At 41.7% G+C, this 24,853-nt stretch overlaps 1 protein-coding gene across 2 annotated transcripts; it reads right to left on the bottom strand.

Moving 5' to 3' along the window:
* Positions 1 to 13,922: 13,922 nt before the first annotated feature.
* On the bottom strand, positions 13,923 to 22,903 carry XAF1 (XIAP associated factor 1; the record flags this gene model as incomplete). 2 transcript variants are annotated; one of them, XM_083805974.1, is made up of 7 exons in its annotated part: positions 13,923 to 15,061; positions 15,328 to 15,395; positions 16,198 to 16,450; positions 18,558 to 18,614; positions 19,725 to 19,860; positions 21,050 to 21,116; positions 22,684 to 22,903. In XM_083805974.1, 7 exons carry the CDS (start codon positions 22,901 to 22,903, stop codon positions 14,639 to 14,641), a joined length of 1,224 nt encoding a protein of 407 aa, XP_083662100.1. In that variant the 3' UTR covers positions 13,923 to 14,638. The 2 variants fall into 2 exon arrangements, with proteins under 2 accessions (XP_083662100.1, XP_083662101.1); XM_083805975.1 differs by having other exon boundaries at positions 13,923 to 15,058.
* Positions 22,904 to 24,853: the final 1,950 nt, after the last annotated feature.

Here is a 24,853-nt window from a genome sequence, read left to right as displayed (position 1 = left end):
TAAATGTGATGCTCTGCACAGTTTCCTTGTACAGGCATGGATAAGGGGAATATATCCATGCTCATGACAGGAAGGGAGTCAATGATCAGAATACTTTTATTCAGCCATGTGTTTTCATCTGTTCTAACACATTAGGTGAAGACAAATGGAAAAATGTGGAATAATGGCTTGGATGTGTGCTTATTACTGTAGTCTCAGAGGCTTTCTGTAAAAGGTCAGGGGTATTCTCTGAACTCATCAAAGGCTGAGCATGCCTGAGCACTGGGAACTATTTCCAAAGATGTAATTGGCATTTTCAAGGGCACAAGATGCATTGTTTCAACAATTATGTAAATTTATTTCAAGTGGGGATATAGCAAATATTATAAATTCACCAGGGTGGGAATTTACTTGTGAGGCTAAGGATCGCCTGGGAACAGGACATCACCATCTCTGCCACTGCGAGCCAGCACCAAGCTGGAGCCATCCATCTCTGCAGCAGCACAGCACCAAGGAGTTCACACGTCACCTGCTGGGTGGCTGCAAGCACTGAGGCCGGGGGATCCACCAACAGCAGGAAGGCTGTCACCCCCCCCAAAGTGAACTTTGGGGCTCAGAGTAGACAATCTGGTGCTTGCTAAGCTACTCCGTGGAGTTCACCAGACATCTCTTGGGTGTTTTGTAAGAAGTATTCCTGGCAGACTGGGATTCCCACTGTCATTTAGCCTCCCAGCATTGCTAGGCTCAGTGGAAGATGAGCAGCTCAGGCCCTCTGACAGCTTGTCTGCTGCTTGAGGCAAGGCTGATTGTGCACTGGAACAGGTAAGACGCCCAGTGGTCGGAGAAGAGGAAAGCAAGCACTCCATGCCTGTTCTACCAGGGCGGGTCACAGCACAAAGATGAGGAGCTGCCAACATTTCCGTCAGCACTCCTGTCCCATCAGCTGGGGCAGGCTGAGGGGTCTCAGATGTGTCCTTGATAGCTCGTGTCCTGAGGCTTGCAAGAGTGAGTATTGCGCTGCCAAGGTCTGCATTTAAACTGAGCCTGGACTTTTTCAGCCCAGAGCACCCAGCTGGGTCCCTGAATAAAGGGCCAGATAACATGAGTTATACCAACGCAGGATCTACACCCAAAGTAGATTAGAAAGCACAACTATGAAGAAGCAATAGGTTTGCAGTCTTTTAAATATTCATCCAGTGTTGAAGGCTGAAAAAAATTGTTTTTGGCATTCCCTTTAAGCTACAAGGGCTTGAAACAGCATTAGGAAAAGTAATCATGAAAGTCTTGGATCACACTGGGAGCCGGGGCTTTAAGAAGCACTGAGTATTGCAAGATTTTTAATGAAAATTACAAGACCCAGCATACTACTGTTTCAATGCCTTCCTTTCCCAGAACTGAGCCATAGTGCATCCTTCACCACTGTGCTTACCCTGAGGCAGGAAGTCACAGCCAGGCGCCAGCTTCCCGGCTCTTATAAATCACCTCTGCATTTTAGCTGTTTCACAGTCTCTTTGGAAGCAGAAGCCTCCCTTTTGAAAGGAACTTTGCTCAATTTTCAGGATATGCTTCAAGGAGTACAATTCTCATACAGGATTAAAAACATACAGAAATAATGTTCCTGTAATAAAATCTGCATAACACAATTTTTATAGTGCATGAAAATAACAATAAAGATTCGAGCTTTTGTAGAAATCAACAAGTCTCTCCTATTCCAAAAGCTTCTGTGCAAAAAATTCCCTTGAACTAACACAATATATTAACTGAAAATTTTAACTTTAATATAATTGCATCAATAGACCAGTCATATTCCTCCAAACGGCTACTCCTTAGATGAAATTTTAAAGCACAGCTCATAAATATAGGAACAGAGAACAAAATAGTTCTTTTTTGATAATTTAACAGTTAACAGCTAAATTGCATTGTAATTGATTGGAAAATTGTTTTTTTAATGAGATTTAGTCACTAGGAAATGGCTTTTTTCTTCAATATGCCCAATGTGCACTGGGTCAGTTAAACAGAAAATTGCCTTACTGGTCTCCTATTTAGACAGTCTAGATTCAACTTTAACAAAAGAGGCACCACCCAGCAGACAAGTCTCAGCACAGATCTCTTTCCCAGGGCTCAGATCAGACATTAGCCCCAGTGACTCTTCTGTGTCTGGCCATCAGACTTGAGGAGAAGGGCAGCTACAGGTCTGTGTACAAAAACAGGCACTAGAGCTTACCCACACAGAAAATAAAATTTACATCCTTCAATCTCCACTCTCCATCCTGGCCCATCACTGCAGGTGGGCCCAGGAGGCTGCGCTCTCTCCCCAGGCGCTGCATAGCAGAGATGCAAGACCCATGCTGCCCCACATGCCTACTGCTGCCCCTACTTGGCAGCTGAAATCAAAGGCAGAAAGACCCAAGACTTCAGAAACATGGGATTTCATACTGTATCTCTACAATATTAGCTAAATTGCTTTCCAAATGGCAGTGTTGGTGTCCCCAAACCAAATTCTGAGGCAGCACAATACTAATGGGTGAGCACAGACAAAAGGAAGAGCTGCACTGAGGCTGCCCATTGCTCTGAGCAGCACTGGACAGACACCTGTGCTCACTTTCTCTCTCCTCTACTGTTCTCAACTTCTTCAAAGCTCAGCAGACAATATTCAAAACCAGAAATTTATATTATGGCTTATTAATGTTACAGATCATAGAAGTTCCTTTATAGAAGCCTTTGCATATAATAAAGGCAGTCCTTGCTCAAAAAGCCTGTATGGACTAAATAGACAAGGCGGACAAAGCATGGGAGAAAGTACAGAACTCTCTTTTTAAAGATGTAGTATTTTAGACCTAAGATATTACGATGATTGGTACAAGGTAAAAAATAAGAGTAAATATTTCAACACTAGAAAGGCTATTAAAACAATTGTTTTCAAGGATATACTCATGAAACAGTGCAAAATAAATTATTATTGTCCAGCCATGTGAAGAGCACTGGCTAAGCATGTATCAAAAGTAAGTGATTATTTGACAACCCTCTAGTTAAAAGAATTTTCCAAATGCTTCAGTAACAAAAGATTTCAATGAATTCCGATTATAGTGAACAACCTATTACGTACAATAACAAAAGCAGTATACTGTTAAGTCAGATTTTTCTTGTTTGGTTTCCAAGATCTCTGTTGATGTGACCTGGATTGCAATATAAACAGCAGTGATTGCAATCATTTGCTGCTACCATAGCAACAGACAAAAAATTAAAAGGGCAAACCACAAAGCTGAAGTGGCATCATAGTTGTAGTTTCTAATTGCATGACAGTGAAATGGTGTGTACAGGATGGCAGTTGTACTTGCAGATATCTGCAAAACAGGTTGTCTAGCAGAGATCAAGGTCATTTAGGTCAGGTTCTGAAATCAAGAACCAGCACCAGCTCTTGCATTTCTATCAGTTCTCTCTCTCTACCCTTCTTTCCATTAGATAACTGGACTCAGAACCTGGATTAGAAGAGAATGGGCTTGAAGTCAAGAAGCCAATACCAGTTGGTATTACCATCAAGAAACAGGGAGAGTTTCATTTACATCTAATGTAGGTTAGAGGTACCACACATTTATCTGTTCACTCTACCATAATTTTAGATTTTTGAGTTCCGTGTTCCTTTCAACGCTATCCGTGTTTTGTGTTTTGTTTTCCTCCTGCTGGAGAACAGAATATGAGGGTAAACATTTATGTGACAGATTCAGAGTAGTGATTTGGATGAATGTTACTTTCTGTGACTAAAAATTCGAGGTCTTGCAGGTTATTTCCATCAGGAGGACCAACCGATGAGGGAGTCCAGCTTTTTTCTTTTCTTATCTTTTTGCCCTTTTTTTTTTTTTTTTGGATATGCTCCTGCCTAAAGAGTTTATATAAAGCTTGTTTCCTGAGCACAGCAGGACTCACAAGGCAGGATATAATTCCTGTTTTAATTATTCAAAGAATCACAGACAGCATGCATTTCAAAAGGCTATCTCACAGCTTTCTCTCTTGGCAAAGTTAACAGTACTTAGTCTCTCTTAAGCTTTTTGATGCCTCCAAGGAATCTTCATGGTGCTTCTGCTGCTTTCTCCCTATGCATAAGCCTGGCCACCACTACTCCCAGCTGCACCTAGCCCACCAGACGTCCAGCCATGCTTGTGGCCAGCTCAGGCAGGATCCCCCACCACGCCATCAGTGGTCGGCAAGAGCAGCTGCAGCTGCCTCCTACCTGCATCTTGCAGTGAGCTCCGCTCCCCCGCTGGAATAGTCAAGGACTCTGCTTGCTTGGGCCATTCCTTTCCACAGAGCAGCCACACTGGCTTCTTGAGGCCAATCTGAAACAGGTGAGAGGGATGGGCATGCTCCATGGTAGGAGAGCCTTACCCATCTCCAGACACTGAATTCAACAGCATGTGTTAGCATCACATCAAAATCTCTGAAAAATTAACATATTGTAGAAACACAAGACAAATGTCAGACATGACAATTAAATTCAGTTTTCAGTTTCACTGTTAACCTCTGGTCTCATACTGTTTTCTGCCTTTGGCACAAAGAGATTAGCCAAAAGCCTTATCTGCCAGGTCCTCTAACTGACCTCAGAAAAGGCACGTGAACTTGGTGTCTCTCAGCTCTAAACCTCTACAAAAGTTAGAAAAGAATTTCCCTCTTCTCACCTTTTGCCTGCCTTATGTATTTGGATAAACACTTTACAGCATAACTTTCCTCTTGCATTTACTCATTCCTGAAAATGATAGGGCCATCAGCACAACTCAGCAGAAGGCACAATATTCATACAAATAATGAAAAGAAAAAAAAAAACGTCAGCTAACTATGTCACTGAAGCTAACTCAACCAAGCTAACTCAGGAGCATTTTTGAAAACTGGGTCTTGGAAGCACAGTGTAAAGGTAGAGCTTAGATCTTTGGGCATGTCTGTAATCAGGCATCAAAAACATTTAACGCTTCCAGTACTAGATAAGATGAGAAATGCATATTAGCAGCACATACAAAGATATTTAATGATACATTATTGACCTCAGATGAATGTCAAGTTACAGAAATTCGAAGACATTCTTTGTGCTATAAAGGGCAACTCTAAAGTGGACTTTTAAGCTTTGGTTAATTTAATGACAATTTCCTTCACCAATCACCAGCTATCTGATGGGAAAGAAATGAGGGCCAAAGGTTGAGCTGGCTCTTTCTGGTGGTTCATTTGCTTTTGCTGAGGGGCAAGGCACTTGGCCACCTTAAGTGCCAGGAAGCTGAATTTGAGTCCATAATTAATTGTGTCACACTCATCTGACTTCCTGAAACAGACAAACATGAGGCCACATGAAGAATAATCTTTTCTGAAATGAAAAAGCAGCACCTCTAATTCAGCCCTTTTCATTAGCCCTTTGCTACAGTGACAATGGGAGGAGAATAATACTGCCTAAAGTTATTCAAGCTGTGAGTGACAGCAGACACACTAATGTGCATAATTACAATATTCATAACTAAATTTTCATGATAATTAACAAAGACAACTGTCTTCTTTTGTTCTGATTACCTAAAGATATGTTAAAAGTAAGTATGCATAATTAATTATCAAATGTAAGGTTCCTTACAAATCCTTGAGGGCTATTTCCAGTAGCTTGTTCAAGGAAGTCATCTCCATAATAAATATTGTCTGTCACTTCTGAGCTTATAAATTAATTATTATAGTGGTATAAAGAGAAATACAGCTTGAACAGAAACTGCAAGATAAAGCTGAAGAATTATTAGCAATGAAAAATCAAATTTACAGAAGGGTGAGAAGCCTCTCGGCCAATTTAGAGGGCTTTTGCTCACAGTTGCAATTAAAGTCTTTGAAAAACACAACAAAAACAAGACCCTCACCCCCACATCCTGTGCAATCACTAAGCATTTGGGAGCATCCTGCTGGTTTTGACTTGTGGGAAGCAGGGAACAGACTGAAAAATAAACTTGCACAATATCCAAACTCTCATAGTCAAGAGGATGGAAAAAGCTGGCATGTCTCTCCTGCAAAATACACAGGTTGTTAATGCAAATGGCCTTATAACTAGTGACCTACTTGCAGCAGCCACTGTAAGTGACAAGACCTTGAGAAAAGCAGTCTTTTCCCCTGTCTCTGAACGACAAGTGTGCCCATCATGGACTATGTTCCTTCTTCAACGTAAGTATTTCATATATACATGCACACACTTACATATACAAATAATTGCATAATAAGTGCAGAGGTTTCAAAAAACACAAAATCTGCCTTTCAGTGTCACTGTGCCACAAATGCCAACACAGTGCTATATGATGACATTTTCAGGAAGAACTTCAACAACCTCTGGTCACATGTCATTTTCAAAAGTTTAATCATGGTTTCTCCAAGGTGAACATTCATTCTGAAATAGTATCTGGTATATGAATGACACCAGAATAAAATCTGTCACATCTAGATACTTACAAGAAGGATTTTTACTTAAATCTATCTGTACGTAGTTCTGTAGGAATAGAATGCAATATTCACCTGCCCTTTTTTTCCTAGGGAAATCATAATTCTGCAACAAATTATTATTTTGAACTTCTGGGCAAAGCTGTATGACTGTTTCCATCACCCAAACTGACTCTCGGATGTATTTTATAAACATTGATGCCTCAATAGCTTTCTCTGTGACAGGATTTCTGTAGCATCTCCTAGATTAGGACTCATTTACTTCTCTCTCTGGCTGGGATACTCATAACTGACAGCCTAGCTTGAGTAAACATTCCTCTGCAGCCCACCACAGCAAGTTAGTAAATTATGTGCAATCCAGTCGTGTGAGCCTAATATTAAATCAAATAGGTGATTTCAGAGAGAGACAATCTGGTGAGATTCATCCAAGACAAACTAGAAATGGGTATGAAGATTCTTCTCACAAATTAACTGAATAGGAAATGCTAGCATTTTATACCACTATTAAAACCACAAGTGGGAAGAGCTGTGAAATAATCCACACCAACAGCATGACAGGGTAGATTAGTTATCCTTTACATTTTAAATGATAATTAAAGGAAGAAAAGCAGAGGAGATGGCCTCTTCCACCTGCCTTAATCCTGCTTGGGCAGGATTGTTATCCTGCCTTGATAAAACAGATTTTTAATTTTTCTCCACTGAGTCAAAATGTAAACTACAAACGTAAACAAACTCATTGGAACTAATTGCAATCAGAATACTAAAAGCTAATAAAACAGCAAACCATCCCATCCTTCTCACTTCCAGCTAGGGGAACTCAATCCTGAAGGATGATAAATAGATGGTCTAAAAAGGGTCACAGCACAGCAAGAACAACTCATCAGGCAAAAGGAAATAAGTCTCCATCCAAACTCTAACTGTTCATCATTGTTTGGAGTGACTCCCTGCACTCTCCCTCACCTCTTCTGAGACACCTGAGCACTGCTGTCAATACAGCTGCTTTCTCAACTGTGTTGGCACATCCTAAGCAGGGTCACTGCCAGATACAGAGAGGAGAAGGCCCGGGGTGGAGGACTGTGGGTGGTTATGACCCCAGCTGAGGCTGGACAGCCCCATGTACGCCGTGGTGGCACAGGCAGCCCACACCATGGGCCAAGCTAGACCCCATCCTGCACCACCCCCCCACCACCACCACCCCCCCGACCCCTTCCAGGAATCCTAAAGCCCAAGTAGGTGATGCCTTTGGTCACGCTCCATTTTCTTCTCCACTGACCATGCAGCTATTGCTATCACCACAGGCAGCAACACGGTGTGGCCCAGGCTCATGTGCTCCCAGCAGCGCTCAGGAGAGGGCCTGGCACAGCTACCATGCTGGCAACAGCATGGGTTCCACTGGCCACCAACCCCAAGCATGGCATGCCAGCTACCACCCCAGACTATGGCCCTTCCCATCCTTAACTCCCTCACTCTGTGGCACTCAGTTATCACTCATTTTTCATTCCTCCCGATCCTTACATGGGCAGATAGGCTGGATTTGCCTTGTAGGATTGATAATTACTTCTACAAGAAGAAACTTTCCTCCTCAGTTTGCTAATCACATTTGATTTTCTGTCTAATAAAAGACCAAAAACGCTGTACTTACATGCACATAAATATCTCAACATTAAAGCAATCCTCTAAGAATAAACTGAACCTAAGCTTGGAATAATGCAAAACTATATCCCCATCAATTAACAAGCACACTTTTACATGTAGACTCTTTCCCACTCCTTTTCTCTGGTGACCTTCTTGTTCTGCCTAGTGCAAGACAGTGCTCGCCTTCAGCCACTCCCCCATCCCGCTGCACTACTAAGGACACTTTGCCCTGTATCCATGCCCTCTCCCAGGAGTCAGGTGAAGATTGCACAAACTAATGATAAATTCTGAAGAAACATAGCATGGCAGTGGCTTGTATGAGCTGAAGATGTATTTCAGTAGCATGTATATAAGTACACAAGTTAGAGGACTAGAGAACTAGCCAATAGGTTTGATTAGAGATACGCTATTGGAAAGATTCCCACAAAATTTGCAGAAGAATTCCAAGCTCCTTTCCAAAACAGAAGTTTAAGAACTAATAAAAATTCAGACAGCAACAGGAAGGTTTTCTGTTTGTATTTAGTAGTGCATAATAAACAGCTTAAAATCCCACTGTAGGTAACGATCATTCTTTGGCAAAATTTATTTAATACAAGGTTCTAGTTATCACAATTTATACTAGTTCTTTTAGTTTTTAAATATATACATATAAAAATATATACAAAGAAGTTCCAATTACACTTCTTATAATAAAATATGCAAATGTAAAGGTATGTCATAAAAGGAGCATAAAGCAGATTTATCCCATTTAAAAATTTTCAGCACTCAGCATGGAAATGGAAATGTAGTGAAAGCTCAGGTTTTTGAAGAATTAAAACTATTTCCAGTGTTTCCATCAACCTCATTATAAGTATTTTAATAATGCCCACAATATTGAAGCATAAAATCTCCATGAAGGATGAGCAACTTGATGTTCATTTTATTTTAATGTCTTCATGAATATATTTGCATATTTCTATATATTTTTCTATTTGCTAATGCCATTAAAATAAATGTTTATATAAAAATATATTTGCCATTCATCATTTTTAGTGTGGTTTACTGCAGAAGCAATAAGCTACTCAATATGGAATTCATTTTCATGTGTTACGGTGTTTGTTTACACTTATCTTCTTGGTATAGTAAGACAAAAAAAAAATGTAGGCAATTTAGTTTAAAATTTTATTATGCCACATTTCATTGCCCTCTCCAGACTGGAAATGCATGCCTACAGGTTTTGATATCTGAGACAAAGTTTAAATATATTATATACTTTCATCAGGCATCAGTGACAAAGTCAGTCATTTAAGGATGAGTAATTGGTTAAATATATATATATCTATGTATATTCTATAACAGACTTTGGAAAACATCCTACCCACCCATCCTCAATGGAGTTTAGAGTAATATTTCTGTTTAAAAAGAATGATGGTTGCCCTTTGATTTATAGCTACCTTACCTGGGGGTAGGAAAAAAAAATAATTAGGTGAGCTTCTCTTAACATTATGGTGCTGATGTCTCTTAGCAGCTTAGTCTGAACAATTTGCTTCCTTTGATGCATAAAATAGTACAGAAAATAGTATACAATAACCCGTTTGTGGGATTCCACCTAACCAAGGATCCAGTGTTGTCCACAGGCAGATAAACCCTCTGCTTCACATGGAGCACCAGAACCTTTCACCAAAACATCATAGTCACAGAAAGCTTTCAATGCTTGCTGAAAATAAAACATCTGGGCACCTGAAAAACACTGCCATCACTTGCCAGAGTTGAGACTGTCACGCTGGTATCAGAGGATGGCATGCTTGCGCAGAACACCATTTATCTGATTACTGCTCGTGTCATGAGTAGTAAAAACATTCTTTCACTGAGTCTCGACCATTTCTGAGAAAGGGAGGACAAAGGTGGAAAACAAACAAACCAAAAAAAAAACAAAAACTTTTACAGCTTTTGAAGTGACCATTGCAGTGATTTTTGAAGTGACCACCGTGCTGGATAGGGTAAGCACAGCACCTCCAGAAGCAGGGTAACATTCAATGTAGTTGTAACAGCCATTCTCTCACCCTGGGAGAAAGGATTCAGAAGGTTTTCAGGTGTTTTCAAGAGCCTTCAGAGAAGTATTTGCATTTGGCTCATATTTTCTGGTGGTTTACAAGTGGCCTTCTTTTTGCTGAGACAACTTCCTAGCAGCTGGTACTAAGATCTGCATACAGGGACATTCTCTTCCCCAAAGCATGTCACAGTAAGACTTTAGGAGTGCTCCAGTCCTTCAACTTGCTGGTTTGTTCATCCAGATGTTGTTGTCTTTAACCTAGCTAGGAGCCTGACGTTATTTATTACTGAATTATAAGCGTGCCAAAAGCGTTGTCGCCTCAGAACAGAAGAGTAACCCACGCAGCGCCGTTGTGCAGCCTGGGACCTGGACACAGGCGAGTGGGAGCACTTAGTCCTCCTCTCTCTGCAGCCAAGGTCTCCAGTCCCAAATCCGTTTAGCACGTGCCAGTACCATCAACAGCCACAAGGTGACACTGCAGCACAAGCTTCCCGAAATAAGTCCAGCTGTTGCTTTTTAAGGGACAGGAAATAAGGAAATACAGCTTTTTGAATAGGCTATGCCTTCCCTCCACACTCCCCCTCAAATATGTAGATAGATAGATAGATTAGACAGATAGATAAAACTGTTGCAAGGATAAAGCTGTCCTTTAGCTCAAACGTCAGTTTTATGACACTTTCAGACATAACGACTTTGGTTCCTGTCTCGCAGTACAAGATGTGACCCCCTGTGCTGTCAGGCTGATCCACGACAGGGCACGACAGGGCACAACAGTCTGCAGCTGTCTTGTGATGACAACCACACATGTGAGCAGCAACCCCTTCCTGTCAGCTGCCCTCTCTGGTTGATTGAACTTTTTGTAGGTGTGCAGCAAAGCTTTTGAAGATCCTTTTCAAAAGAGATGAAAATGTTTTCCTTTCTCTGTATAAAGATTTACATTATGAAGCATGAGCTGCCTTCCCAGTTCCTCTCCAAATTTGTTTTATTCATGGACTCTCTTCAGACTATATTATGTTTACCAGCCGTCCTCAAACAGACTTCAAAGACCAATAAAGAAGGAGTTCCTTGGAGGCCTGGTAAGTCCAGCACTGCTGGAATCTGTAGAGACACCAAAGCAAAAAACTAAGAGAGAGCTTATGCTTGTATGGAGATGGGTCCATTGCTGTGATACATATCCAAGAACATTAAGAATAGTAAACTATATGAAGGTGTAACCAGTGCAAAACAAAAGAAGCTAAATTTGTGTATGGAATGGTATGGTTCTAAGACATATTTTCATAGCCCTTCCTATGTCCTCAAATACAGAAAATTCTTTTGTAACATCACGTTTATCTTTAGATCCGGTTACCAGAAGTTCAGAACAATTTTTAAAAGCTTAAAGTAAGCATCGCTGAGAGCACTGTATTAGACTGTGTCTGAAAATCCCATTGTAAATGTGGTTGGAGTACTCCCACAAGCTTTTAAACCCAATTCACTAGACACTGATCAGCAAAATATATGGCAGAGGGAGTGAAGTTATGGACTCCTGGCCTTTGAGTAGTAGAGTCAGATTCAGATTAATGCGGTCTAAATGTATGTAGAAGTTATTGATTGTTACAAACAGTCCCCATGCTGCAAAGGTTAAGTCAGAAGTCACTAACACTTGCCAGGCCACATGATCAGCTGCTGTCCCATCCACAATACTGGCACCAGCCCAGTAGTTATTTGACTGGAAGTGTCTACTTTTGGAATGTCTGCTGTTGCATTTCAGCTCAGTCCTGACCATGTAGATATGCCTGGGACATGCATAACTGAGCTTGAGCCTTTGTTGAATTGCTGAGAGAGTTTACAAACTCAGCCTGACTTTGCATCCTATGTCTGTTAGTGCATAAATGATGCAGATATCAAGAAGTTTGGATCTGAGAGTGAGATGTTACTAAAATCATAGGTAAGCTTATGTACATTAGTTTCAGCCATCAGCATTTAAGATTAAACACTGCTAAATATGATGAGAAGAAAATGGAACCTTGTCATAAAAGCTGTTCTGCTAATGTGTTTATTGATGGAAGACAAAAAGCAACGAAGGCTGTTTCACAAATGTTCACAGAGATTAGCATAAAACACCCACTCACTCTTCATGTTTAACCTTTCCATCATTGGCCTCTTACCAGTTTCCATTTGGACCATTTCATGTCAGAATGTGTACAATGACAGTTATCTATGGATGTATCTGACATCTCCCAAGGCTAGGCTGTTTGGGCCCAAGTCCAGTGAGTGGTTCACTGAAGTAAAGGAGAGCAGAATTTAATGTTATTTATTTTCACTGGGCCATACCCTGGAAAACACTAAAGTCTCAGTCCTCAGTGAGTACAAGAGGAATTGATGGTACTCAACATGACAAGTAATTCTGAATGTCTTATTTCCTCCGCTTTCCCAGAACAAACATTTTTAAATAAGGCACTCTCCCTATTGATGCAGGGTGGAAAAAGTATATTTTTAAGGCAAGCTTACACAGAAATATTTGAAAAGACAACAACCATTTAACCCCATTCACTTTTTGAGTTTTCTGGTGAAACCTTGATGTGCCTTTCTTAAAAAGGAATAAAAATCTGAGTCACTCTTTTTTCTTGATCTGGTGTAGCAAGACACTTCTATTCTTCACTGATAAACCTATTGCACCTGCAAGACCTTTTGCTAAAGCTGAGCTGTAGTTTCAGTCTGAAGATGCTTCTCTATTTCCAAATTTAATCATGAGCACTCTAGAAAGAGTCTTCTGTAAAACAAACAAAGCCCAGTTATAAGTCTTGTTAAAGTTACAGTTTTACAGCCTTCCTGTCTCTAAGTCATCACTCAGCAGCGCAATATAAAGAAATGCAGTGCAAGTCAAATAATCCATGTAATTATCATGATTTTTTTTTCAAGACTTATGTCCTGTAATTCAAAACTAGACAAACTCCCTATCTCTCACTTTGATACTTTCTTTAATTTCACAGGAGAGGAAAGTTTTAGATGGAGAAATAATACCTAATTTACTGAACAAAGCAGAAAGAGACAGACTAAGAACAAGATCATTTAATTAACTGGACTGAAAGGAAATCATACTGCTTAGGAACTGAAAAGCAGAGAGTGATGTTAGTAAAGAGATAAGTAATAAGATTCACAGTCTACCTGGGACAGGAGAAGGAAAGAGATGCACTACCTATGGATCAGTGCAAGCTCAGCTTGAGGTATTGTCTGGGATAACTATATAAATGCTTCTACTGAATATGCAATTTTTACTATGGAGAAAAGATTAATTTTACTTCTTGTCTCTGAAACAATTCTTTAAGGCTCCATTCAGTGTTGGAGTAGACACACCTGGGACAGAACATCTGTTCTGTGAAATCTTTGTGTAGATCTCCGCTTGTAGTAGAGTAGCCCTATTCAGAGTAGCATAATTTGAGAGGTACAACATGTATATGCAAGTGTGGGGCAAAAGACTGAAAATATAAGGGCTCTGATGCAGTGCTTGCTCAAACAGTTTACTGAAAAAGGCACTTTTGGATTAAGTGCAAGCAGGCATGAATTTTGTGAATACCTTGCTGGAAACTAGCTTGCCCAGAGAAGTAGTGGAGTCTCCTTCCTCAGAGGTCTTCAGAAGCTGTCTGGACATGGTCCTGGGCAACTTATTCTAGGTATCTCTGCTTTAGCAGGAGTGTTGGACCAAATGACCTCCAGAGGCCCCTTCCAACCTTAACCATTTTGTGATTTTGTGAAATGTACACTTTTAGAAGCCAAAATCAGCTTTTTTATTTCACAACAATGCATTCTTCACACATGTTTTCTGCTGGCGGGGGCGGGGGGGGTGGGGGGGGGGTAGGAGAGAATGCTGAGGAAACCCAAAATTATTCTTTTTTTCTTTCTCTTGACCTGAACTAGCTTCCTCTTAATTCCAGTACTAAAATGAAAAACTAGCCTTTTGCATTACATTGTTACTAAAACTCTCTGTTGAGTCAGTCCTCATGGGAACCCAGTGTGTGTTGGAATCCAAAAAGCTTTGTGATATTCCGAGTATTAGATCTTCCAGATGCACTTCCTCTGCAAAATTGTTCCTATTAACCCAGTACAGAATAATCCTGAATGATGGATCCTGTTCTAGGTTTCTGAAATTCTGCAATACCTTTTGTTCCACTGTTTGGTTTTTGGTTCATCTTAGCATTTCTCAAAGACATCAAACATAGACATTTGATCTAAAATATAAATAATAGTTATATTGGAGGAGAACATTATATTCAACCCACAATCATATTCAGTAGTGAGGCAGCTAGGCCCCTTTGTTGGGATGGAAAATTATCTAGAGCTCCATCTCTGATACAGCTTAGATATAGTGTTTGATTAGCAGGAACAATACCAGCCTTCAGAACAAAAGAGCGGCACTGAAGACTTTCCAGGATTTGAGCTTAAAATTAATGGCTTGAGTTGTGGTTAGTATTTCCCTAAAAATCAGGTGGGCTATAGGCAATGGATCTTGTTTGTATAGATGTGAGCAAATGGACCCTGGGCAGTGAGGGGATAAGTAGCATATACTTATTAATATGTAGGTGTGGCTCTTCGTTCAAGCATGTAGGAGGCTGAGTCCAATACATCACCTCTCACCTCATGTTTCTGAAGAGTTGGAAGTGGCAGAAGAATGTTGCAGTGGGCACAGGTCACCAGCAAGTCGTAAGACCAGGTGTCTTTAAGAGCTTGAGGTGATGTGGAAAGTCTGCCTCTTGTGGGAGAAGGAAAGCCAACCATCTTTTTGTTCTTTGAAGGTTTGGGCAAGGTTTTGGAGGTCAATGGATGGTACCTTCCTTTCCCTTTGGGACTGAGATCTTTCCATGCCATTGCCTTTTCAGAGCTGGAAGAAGGAGCCAGGGAGGTAGAAGACTGTGGTGGATCACTGCTGGGTTTTGAAGTTGACTGGCCAGCAAGAACTTCTGTCAGCTTATGAGTTGTACTGGTTTTATTCTGCTAAAAAGAAAACAATAATGAAGTAAAAATTTGCATTACACCCAACTGCATGGTACCGTGTGGTTTGCAACAGAGATGAGTCTTTGGGAAGGGCAGTGGAGACCATGTCATAGTGAAGCTGCAGCTGAATATGTTGTATCATGAAACTATAATTTGAAGAGCCAAGATTCACTGCCTTTTCTTATCTAATATACAGCTTTTTGGAAAAATAACCTGACTGAAATTAAACACAGATCATTCTCTTGTTCAGTTTCAAATATGCTTACCAGATGTTGGGAGTACTGGTCATCTGGGAATGACTTATTGCACCTCACACAAAGATTGTCAGCGGTACCTTCAGAAGGGTAAAAGGGGAGAAATAAAATGCAGACAGAAGTAATCTACATAGGCTGCCCAGATCCACGTATGGTCACTGGTGATAGAGAAACAGATGATGTTGATTCCATTAGCCAAGAAGGAATTAGAGCTGTGACTATATTTTGCTTTTGGCATCACTCAAAACTAAACCACCATCCCTTCTCACATACTTCAGAGTATTTGAAATTCCACTACAGCACCGTGTTTTGTGGCTCAGGATGGTTCACTCCTGCCTTGGCCTAGCTTATTCTAGGCCAGGATTGTGTATATCCCTGTAGCCAGGGGTTTTGCTCTCTACAGCTCATTTTACCAACCACTAAGTGGTTTCTGTTCTTTTCTGGAACCTTTGACAGGATTCATGATTTTGTTTTGTTTTGTTTTGACATAGTCTGTTCAATACCTTAGGCCTAATAAAGCTGTTCTCAACTTCAAGAAATAAGTGGCTTTAGATATGAAGTATTCAGAAATTTTAAATCATTTTTGCTCTGTGTGACAAGTAGAAAGAGGAAGATCCAGTTATTTTCTGACAGAAGGAATTTCACTTCCAGCCTATAAGGGCGGCATAACAGAACATGGCCGATAAGCCAGCAGTGAGTGGAATCATTCTGGCTTTACAATAACCAGCATAATAGAAAGCAACATTTGTCCCTTTCACTGTGGTTAGTTAAACAACAATATCCTTCAGCCTGCATTACTGAGAACTGTAGAGAAGGCAGGAGGATTTTCATCAACATTTAACAGAGTTGACCCAGTACATAACAATGAGGAATTTTGCTTACCAGTGGAGTAAATAAATTTTGCATTAGTAGATGCTTCACTGATTTGAAAGTTCACGTCCTTATGGCAGGACAGACCACTGTTCTGACAAATATCTTTGTGTTTGTTCTGGTCTTTGTACATGACATAATTGTTACACTCCCAACACCATTCGGTTCGACTGGCACAGGTGTTTAGGTGTTCCTGAAGCTTGCTGAAGGGCATTTCCAACTCACAGATTTTGCATTTCATTGCTCGTTTGTGGCATTGCTTGGCCTGCACATAAACAGACGAAATTATTCCAAACTTTCTATCAATACCAAAAGGGGGCATTGGGTGACATCAGTGACAAACTGTTCAAGAATATCCTCCCTAAGGAGTATCTACACAGGCAAATGAAGGTATAGCTGTATTAAGAGTTCACCTGTCTAGGCTAGCTATAATTTAGGAGGATTTAGGCATTAGAAAGAAAAATATGAATCATGTGCTATGTCAGTATAGGTTGTCAGTACAGCACAAGCCTACCCTGAAAACTCTAATACTTCAGCTAACACCACTAAGGGAAGCCTTTTGTGTCTTCATTGATTTGTTTCCATGAAATGGTTAAACTAAAGCTAGCATAGACATGCTGTTCTCACCTCCCAGCCTCTGCCAATTCTTTTGTGAATCTCATCCTTAGCTGTTTCCTTGGCCTTACCCTTATGCAGTTTTAATGCAAAGTTTCTGTGTGACTAAAGATTCTCACTTTGTACAGCCTCCCTTTTGGACAAGCAGGTAATATGAGTGTGTGAGTAGGGCAGAAATATCTTTAAGCGGCCCTTGAAGAACAGCAGCCTGAATAGCCAAGAATGAGAAAGTAACAGATTATCATAGAATCGACATAGAATCATAGAATGGCTTGGGTTGGATCGGATCTTAAAGATCATCTAACTCCAACCGCCCCTGCCATAGGCAGGGATGCCACCCACTAGATCAGGTTGGCCAAGGCTCCATCCAGCCTGGCCTTGAACACCTCCAGGGATGGAGCATCCACAGCTTCTCTGGACACCCTATTCCAGTGCCTCATACAGTGAAGAATTTCCTCCTAATGTCTAAACTAAATCTATTCTCTTTTAGTGTAAGACCATGCCCCATTGTCTCATCATTTTCTACCCAAGTAAAGAGTCCCTCTCCATCTTTTTTATAAGACCGCTTTAAGTATTGAAAGGCTGCAGTGAGGTCTCCCCGGAGCCTTCTCTTCTCCAGGCTGAACATCCCCATCTCTCTCAGCCTTTCTTCACAGGAGAAGTGCTCCAGCCCTCTGATCATCTTTGTAGCCCTCCTCTGGACTTGCTCTAACAGGTCCACATCTTTCTTGTGCTGGGGACCCCAAACCTAGATGCAGGTTGAGCATCTACTACTGGAGCAGGTACTCCAGGTTGAGCCTCACAAGGGCAGAGTAGAGGGGGACAATCACCTCCCTCCACCTTCTGGTCATGCCTCTTGATGGAGCCCAGGATGCAGTTGGCCTTCTAGGCTGCAAGCGCGTATTGCTGGCTCATTATCTCTTGGAGCAGACAACTGTACTGGGTCTGGCTGGGATGGAGTTAACTTTCCCTGAAGCAGTCCATATAATGCTGTGCTCTGCAATTCTAGATGGAACAGCATTGGTATCACACCAATGCTTTGTCTATTGCTGAGCAGCGTTGGCACAGCATCGAGACTTCCTCCAACCCCCTCCAAGAGCCAGCAGGCTGGGGGTGGGCAAGACATGGGGACAGGACATCACCAGGGCAGCTGACCTAACCCAACCAAAGGGATGTTCCATACCATATGATGTTACACTCAGCAATAAAAGGTGGGAAAGGGGAAGGAGAGGGGAGGCTCTCATTATGAATAGTCTGTCCTCCCAAAAAACTGCTACATGTATTGAGGCCCAGCTTGCCAGGATGTGGCGAAACGTCACTTGTTGATGGGAAGTAGGGAAATTTTGTTTTCTCTCTCTGCTTCCACAAAGCCTTTGCTTGTTCGTTTGTCTTTTCTCTCTTCCTTTTCTCTTTAATTCAATTATCCTTATCTCAACACGTGACTGTTTCTTTTTTTCTTTCCAACATACTTTCTTCTCCCCGTCTTCTTCTGAGGGCAAGTGAGAGAGCAGTTGTGTTGGAGTTCAGCCGCCCAGCAAGGTAAAACCACAACAACAACTACCATGGGATATACTTTTTTACAAGCAGAAAAAGGTAGGTCAAAACACTGCCACTGCTGAGAGGTTTAAGTTTTTATCATAGTCCATTACTAAGTCAGGGATTTATACATTTTTGCTGTTGAATCCATTAGTGTGATTCTTGGTGTCTGGTCGAAGGTGTCAGCCTTGAGGGTGACAAGTATTTCGCTCCATACTTACCATGTGATGCTCCAGCTGATATTGCTGCATGCCTTGGCAGCAAAGATTACATCTGACCTGCAAGTGAAACAACAGTTCATTGGGAGCATAAGACAATAGTTAGTGCTTTCACATGTCAATGCAACTTCAAGCTGCTGAGATGATCTCCATGTCACTTTGATCCCCATCATCAAGAGGCTGTTGGTGAATTATTGTTTCTCTTCAGGCCTGAGCTGTGTTGATGAGATTTTGAGGAACACATACCTGGTGATTCTGCAGGAAGCTGTCACTCTATGTGGGTATCCAGTTCTCAAAGGTCCCCATGTGAAATGCAAAGTGTGACATGAAATGCAAAGTCTGTGTGTGTTTGTATGCATGTGTGTGTTCAAAATTTTGACTGAGGTTTAACTTAAAGTATAGTGCTGATATTCAGCTAGTCTAAATTATAACAGTCCCTATGAAAACATATGAATTATACCAGTTTTCTGGAAATTTGCCATGAAAGCTACTCATGTGTTCTCCCATGCAACTGAAATCAATGAAAGTGCTAAAACAATAAATCTAGTAAGACAGAATAAAAAGTCATGCGTGGGTATTCACTGGTCAGCATGGTACCTCTAGCTACAGGGTTCTTAACGCTATATAAAAATGTCATGTCATGTCCTCGTTATATGAAAAGCTGATATATTCACCCTGCCAGTTCGGTTTTGTTTATAAAAAAAAATGTTGATTATTGATGTAGCTTAGTACCAGCAAGGTTTATATCAGATCAGTTATTGTCTGTCTTCCTCTATTCAAATCATTTAGCTTTATGCTAGAGCAGGCACTGTTCATCCTTCTGTGGTTGAAATAATGTTGGTGTAATACCCTACAGGAGGCATAAACTTTGTATTGCATGCTCTGGCTGATTCATGAGCAATAGGAGCATGTATCGATACCTGATCTGCAATTTGCATTGCTGGCAGAGCTGGGATACCATAGTGTAAGCTGTATTCCATTAAGCTGCATGTGCAATGAGATCAAAAGGTGCTGTAACCAAAACTGAAGGGTCATTTCAGACCCTTACAGATTTTCTGTTCAATTACAGAAGTTCAAATCTAGTTAATATAGAGCACTGTACCATAAACATACGTCTAGGCTGGCAGAGCTTTATGCTGCTTTCCCTGAAGAAAATATAGCATTCCTTACCTGCTTGTGTGCTTCTGTTTGATGACTTTTCATATCATTTTGGGCAACTGGTTTATCACATTCTGGACAGAGAGTGAAAAACCGCAAGCAGTGGGTCTTGTGGAGGGAGAAATTGGCAGCAGACACACCTCGTTTACTACCAAGAACAAAAATGGGGAAGAGAGAGGTGGGTTGACCCTGGCCAGCAGCCAAGCACCCACACAGCTGCATGCTTGCTTCCCAGTACACACTGCAGTGGGCCCCAGATCCTGTGGCAGGAGGTACTGGTGCCTGGCACAAGATAGTGATGGTCATGGGGACATAACAGCTAAAGGCAAGCCCACACTACCATTCTAGCCTACAAGAGCAGGAAGTCTGCCAGAAAGGGTGTGCATACTTCCAGTTCTGCTGTTTATAGAAGGCATGTGAGGCAGAGTAGCTGATACCATTTGGGATTTCTGCACAGGCCCTCGTTCCAAACTCTGACATCGAGCCTGGGCCACAAAACCAGTCTACCCAGCACATATGCTGTTTTCTTAGCATGGATGGAATGGCTAGGTTAAGAGCACATAAATTAGCACAGTATGACATCAAAACAGGGGAGTCAAAAAAAAAAAGTAAAATAAAATAAAAATCCCCAGGAAGAGGCAAAAGGTCAGCTCTTCTAATTTTCTTAGGGAAGATAAGTTTCCTCAAGGAAATCAGCTTTAGACATCAGCAGGAGCTTCACATGATCAAGATGGATGAACAATGGAATGGATCTTCTGTCAGAATGTTCTTTTAAGAAGTTACAGAGACAGCTATCAGAAGTTTTAGACAAAGTTTATTCAAAGCATCCCCTACAACCCTTTAGTATGAAATACACAGGCTCTCTTTATGCAAGGCTAAGTGTTGGGTTTCCTTTGTGGCCAAATAAAATTGAGGCTGAGCTCGTTTGACCTTGTTAGGTATGACTCTTTTTAATCGCAGTGCTTTACAGTCTTCATTCACATAATCTACCCAATGGCCCAACTACTAGAGACACAACAAGCTATGCTTCATGGCCCCGTTTAGCCTTCTGCCCTACCAGAGATAGCTATTTATCTTTAAAAATATATATATATAGTATCACATATCTACAAATATAGCAACAGAAGGGAATATCAGACATGAGGGAAAACTGAGGCAACTGCACGGATTGGCGTGTCTGTGCAATGACTTTTCTGCCAGATGCTGTCCTGCAGCATAGGACAGGGCTATGGAAGAAACCTCTCCACAGGAAGGCAGCAAGAAAGCAGCAACCTTGAAATGTGAAAATTAATATAAAATCTTTTCACAGAAAATGGAGAGCGAGAAAGATCTCTTACCAGTTTTCACAGAACCTGGTCTCTTCTGTCATGATTTTTCTTGTTATTCTGCTGGGTATCCTTTCTTCTACGAGAAGAAGGGAAAAAGAAATCAAACTGAAAGCATCTGTTGTAATAGCTCCACCCCAAACAGCTGCTTACCCAAAAGATTTTTCAAGAAGAAACTGCAGCACTATTAGACAAGCATGAGTTTCTAGTGTGGGTTCCACATACAGTGGTCCTTAGAGGAACTATGAGGTTTCTTTTTCCTTCTTTTCCAAATAAGTTTATCTGCAATATTGGGTTTATGCAGCAGGCAGGATCACTGCCTGGATGCCTGAAGCAGTCAGGGGCAGGGTGTTCCCCTGCCCCAGTGCAGTGGGGGGCTGATCCTGGTCAGCCTCTACCCCACAACACCCAGGCATGTCTGCCCCTCTACAGGGCACGGGGCAAGCTGGTGGCTCGGGGCAAGCAGGAGTCTGCCCACACACCCACCATCAGTGCCTCAGGGATGAGAGGGGCAGCGGAACGCTCTCTTCATCACTGCTTCTGAGAGAGGTCCTCAGGCCTCACCTCCCCTTCCTGCCCAGTGCAGACAAGGCTGCAGGGCAGCATCTCCTCCTTGTGCCTGCTGTGGCAATAGCCACGGGCAGCCCTCAGGCCACATCGCCCCTTCCTGCCCAGCAGCTGCACTGGCAGCAGAGCAGGTGCAGCACCAGCGCCTGTCTGCAGAGAAACCTGCAGGGAGCATAGCAGCCCACCTGTGAACTCACCCGTGGTAATATATTGCTGATAATCATGACATTGCAGTCTACAAGGACACAGTCCGAACAGGTGCCAGCAGAGAGGGAGAGGCAGCACCATGAAACAAACCCTCAAGCTCTGCGGTCAGTGAGGGCAGCCCCTGGCAAACAGGGCTGCCCACAGCAACCCCTTGCCATGGGCCCCAGCCCTTGCCACCACCTGGCTGGTGTCATCATGGCCATCGCTCTCACAGCCCACCCAGGCAGAAGGGCTGTGGGGCTGTTGCTGCATGTCTGGTTTGCAGTGAGCAGGGAGGGCAGGTGCGAACTGTGTCCCCCTCCACCTCTGGAGCAGTGGTTACACTAGCATCCAGTCTCATGAACCCACCTTGACCTCCCTGGGGCACTGCTGGCTCACCCAGGCCAGAGCAGTGCTCATGTCACAAATGAGAACTGCCAGCTAGTGGAGGGGAAATATTTGCCCACTGACACCATGGGGTAGAAGCCCAGCATTGGTCCTGCAGCCTCACCTCACTGAGTCCTGCAGCAGTGCTGTTCAGCCCTGCTCCAGCAGCCTCCCAGGCCCTACTGTTCCCCCAGTGAACCTTGGACCCCTTCAGTATTCGAGAATGTGCAAGGTGAAACCTAAAGCCTGCATTAACTGATTTCATCTTTTGTCCCTGGAGATATTTTACCATGGCTAGGACTGACTGACAGCATTAAGAAGCCACAGGTGCAGCAGGTTCTGCCACTAGATCTCAGCTGGGGGTCATACAGGTCTACATTTTTACATGGGGAGCTTATGACGAAATGTAAGTTAGAGAGAAACAGGAACAGAATATCACATCTTTATTCCAATGCCAGTACCCACATCTTCAGGCTTTTCTGATAAAGGCCTAGCATTTCTTATACCTGTTACTAGAACTGATCCCTTATAGCAGTGCAACGTGAGGAGCTCTTCTCTGATGTCATACATCTTGCCAGGTGTGGAACTGCAGGTACAGGAGATGCAGAAAATATGAACAGATATTCTTAGTCTGTAAAATGGGACAATAATATTTAACTTGTCTATTATGCAGAGGTATTGGGAAGAATCATTCATTAGTAATTGCATAATGTATTGTAATGCCATATGCAACAGATGTCCCAGATGTTAACTCAAAAATTGGTGTGGTTCATTTCCCACTAATAAAAACACCTTCTGTCCTTCTGTCCCCCTATTTCCCTCTGGGGAAAAAAAAAAAAGCCCATTAAGTCATTATCTAGAACTGGGAATAATGAGTGTTTATCTAGATTTTGTAACACAAATTATGTAATGAAGCAGAGAAAAGGCTTTTGAACAAATATGTTAATGAGATGGCAGCTAAGGGAAAGGTTACGGAGTTGCCAATTCCAAATCAAGTTTTTTATTGTCATTTTCTTTATTTTTTTTCTTTTGTAGTCATTAGCCTGCAACACATTTTAATGTGCTTTAGGGTTTCCTGCAAACTATACAGGAAATACCTATTCTAGTTCAAGAAAGCCTGATCAGCAACACATGCTGACTGAGAAAACCCCACTGACTCAAAATTCATAATGAGGGCTTTTCTGTAGAAAGTTGTTGGGCACAGGGATTGTACTGAAAGGACTGCTCGTTCAGAGTCTGAAAAGCTTTTCTTGGAAAAATATCAGATGCTCCACTGGGAACTTGGTTGAAAGATATTCCTAAAGCAACACAGTGGACTGACAGTAGCTGTGAAAGTAGTGACTGAAGGGAAAACAGAAAATAATGAGACCGTGATGTTTTCTGAATGCTGGTAATAACTCTTTCCATTTAAATCCTGTGTAAACCTTGCAGTGCTTAATATTATTGTACAAGACCTCTTCTAGACATCTTTTTAAGGCAAGCATCACACAAAGGTAAGTTCTGAACTGGTTGTTTTTTTAAATGTGACTTTCAAAAGCCTGGGTAGAAGACTGTTCTTTTTCTGCTAAGTCCTAGAATGCCTCAGTGTCAGTTGTTTTCATTTGTGTTTCTCAGTGTCAAGTATCAGAGGTCTTACATTCCTCATTTAATATAATTTTGTTAAACTTTTGTACCTCTGGGTGTTGCGTGGAGCCTGCAGCACTGAAATAATTTTAAAAAGAAATTGACAAGAGTTTTTGTTTTGAGAGGAGTAACAGTTATCTAAGTCAAATGGGCTGCTTTTAAACAGGCAAACTATACTTTTGTGCTTGGACAGCATTTGAATTAGAGGAGGACAGTATGTTTTTCTGAAATTCAGTGAATCAACTGGTACCTGCAAAGCCTCTTTGCCACAAACCATTCATATCCAGCAATAACAAGAGTAATTAGGATGATTGGCTTGTAGTGATAAGAAAAAATCAGAAAAGTGGCTTATTGGGAACAAATTAAGCTGTACTGGAATCTTAATTTTCCATTTTTTTCTGCTTAGACTGCTGATCCTGGACTTCTTACCTCCCAAGAGGACTGGACTCCTAGTCTCTTTCTACTAACCCAAACAATGCAGGTCAGTGATTGTTAACAAGTCTCCAGTAGTGTCCCACTTCTCAGTGGAACTCTTTACAATGACTCACATCATATGGAAAATACATTTATTCTGGTATCTATAGTAAAAAATGGAAGATCAAAAGGCTCTATTTGTTGTTGACAATGCTGCTAAGCTCATCTATGAACTTGCTGTCTTGAAAAGAGCCAGCTGTTACTGTCTCTGCTGTTCCTCTTCCCACCTCAGCCATAACTGGCCTAGTTCCTTGAGCTGTCTCTGGAGGTCACTGAACACTTCATTGAATCTATTCAGCTCACTAACTCAGCAGAAAATGTTCTGCTTTCTTTGTTGAGTTCGTTTTCTGCTAGATCAATCAGAGGGAAGACTCCAACGAGTCCTAGTGCCAGTGGCTAAGAAACAGCAAGAGAGTCAGGGCAGGTCAGTGGCTGTGAGCCATTAGATGGGCTTGGCTCTGTTAATACATCATGCCCTTGGTTCTTGATATGCTTTAAAATACCCATGGTTATCAGGGTAGAAAACAGTGCACAAGGCAGTAAATGGGAGCAGTATGTCTGGTAACCATGGAAAGGGTT

Source organism: Anser anser, assembly GCF_964211835.1.
Source record: "Anser anser genome assembly, chromosome: 20".
NCBI classification, from domain to species: domain Eukaryota; kingdom Metazoa; phylum Chordata; class Aves; order Anseriformes; family Anatidae; genus Anser; species Anser anser.
The sequence above is the reverse complement of the archived record's forward strand: the minus strand, read 5'-3'. Positions and strand labels throughout refer to the sequence as shown.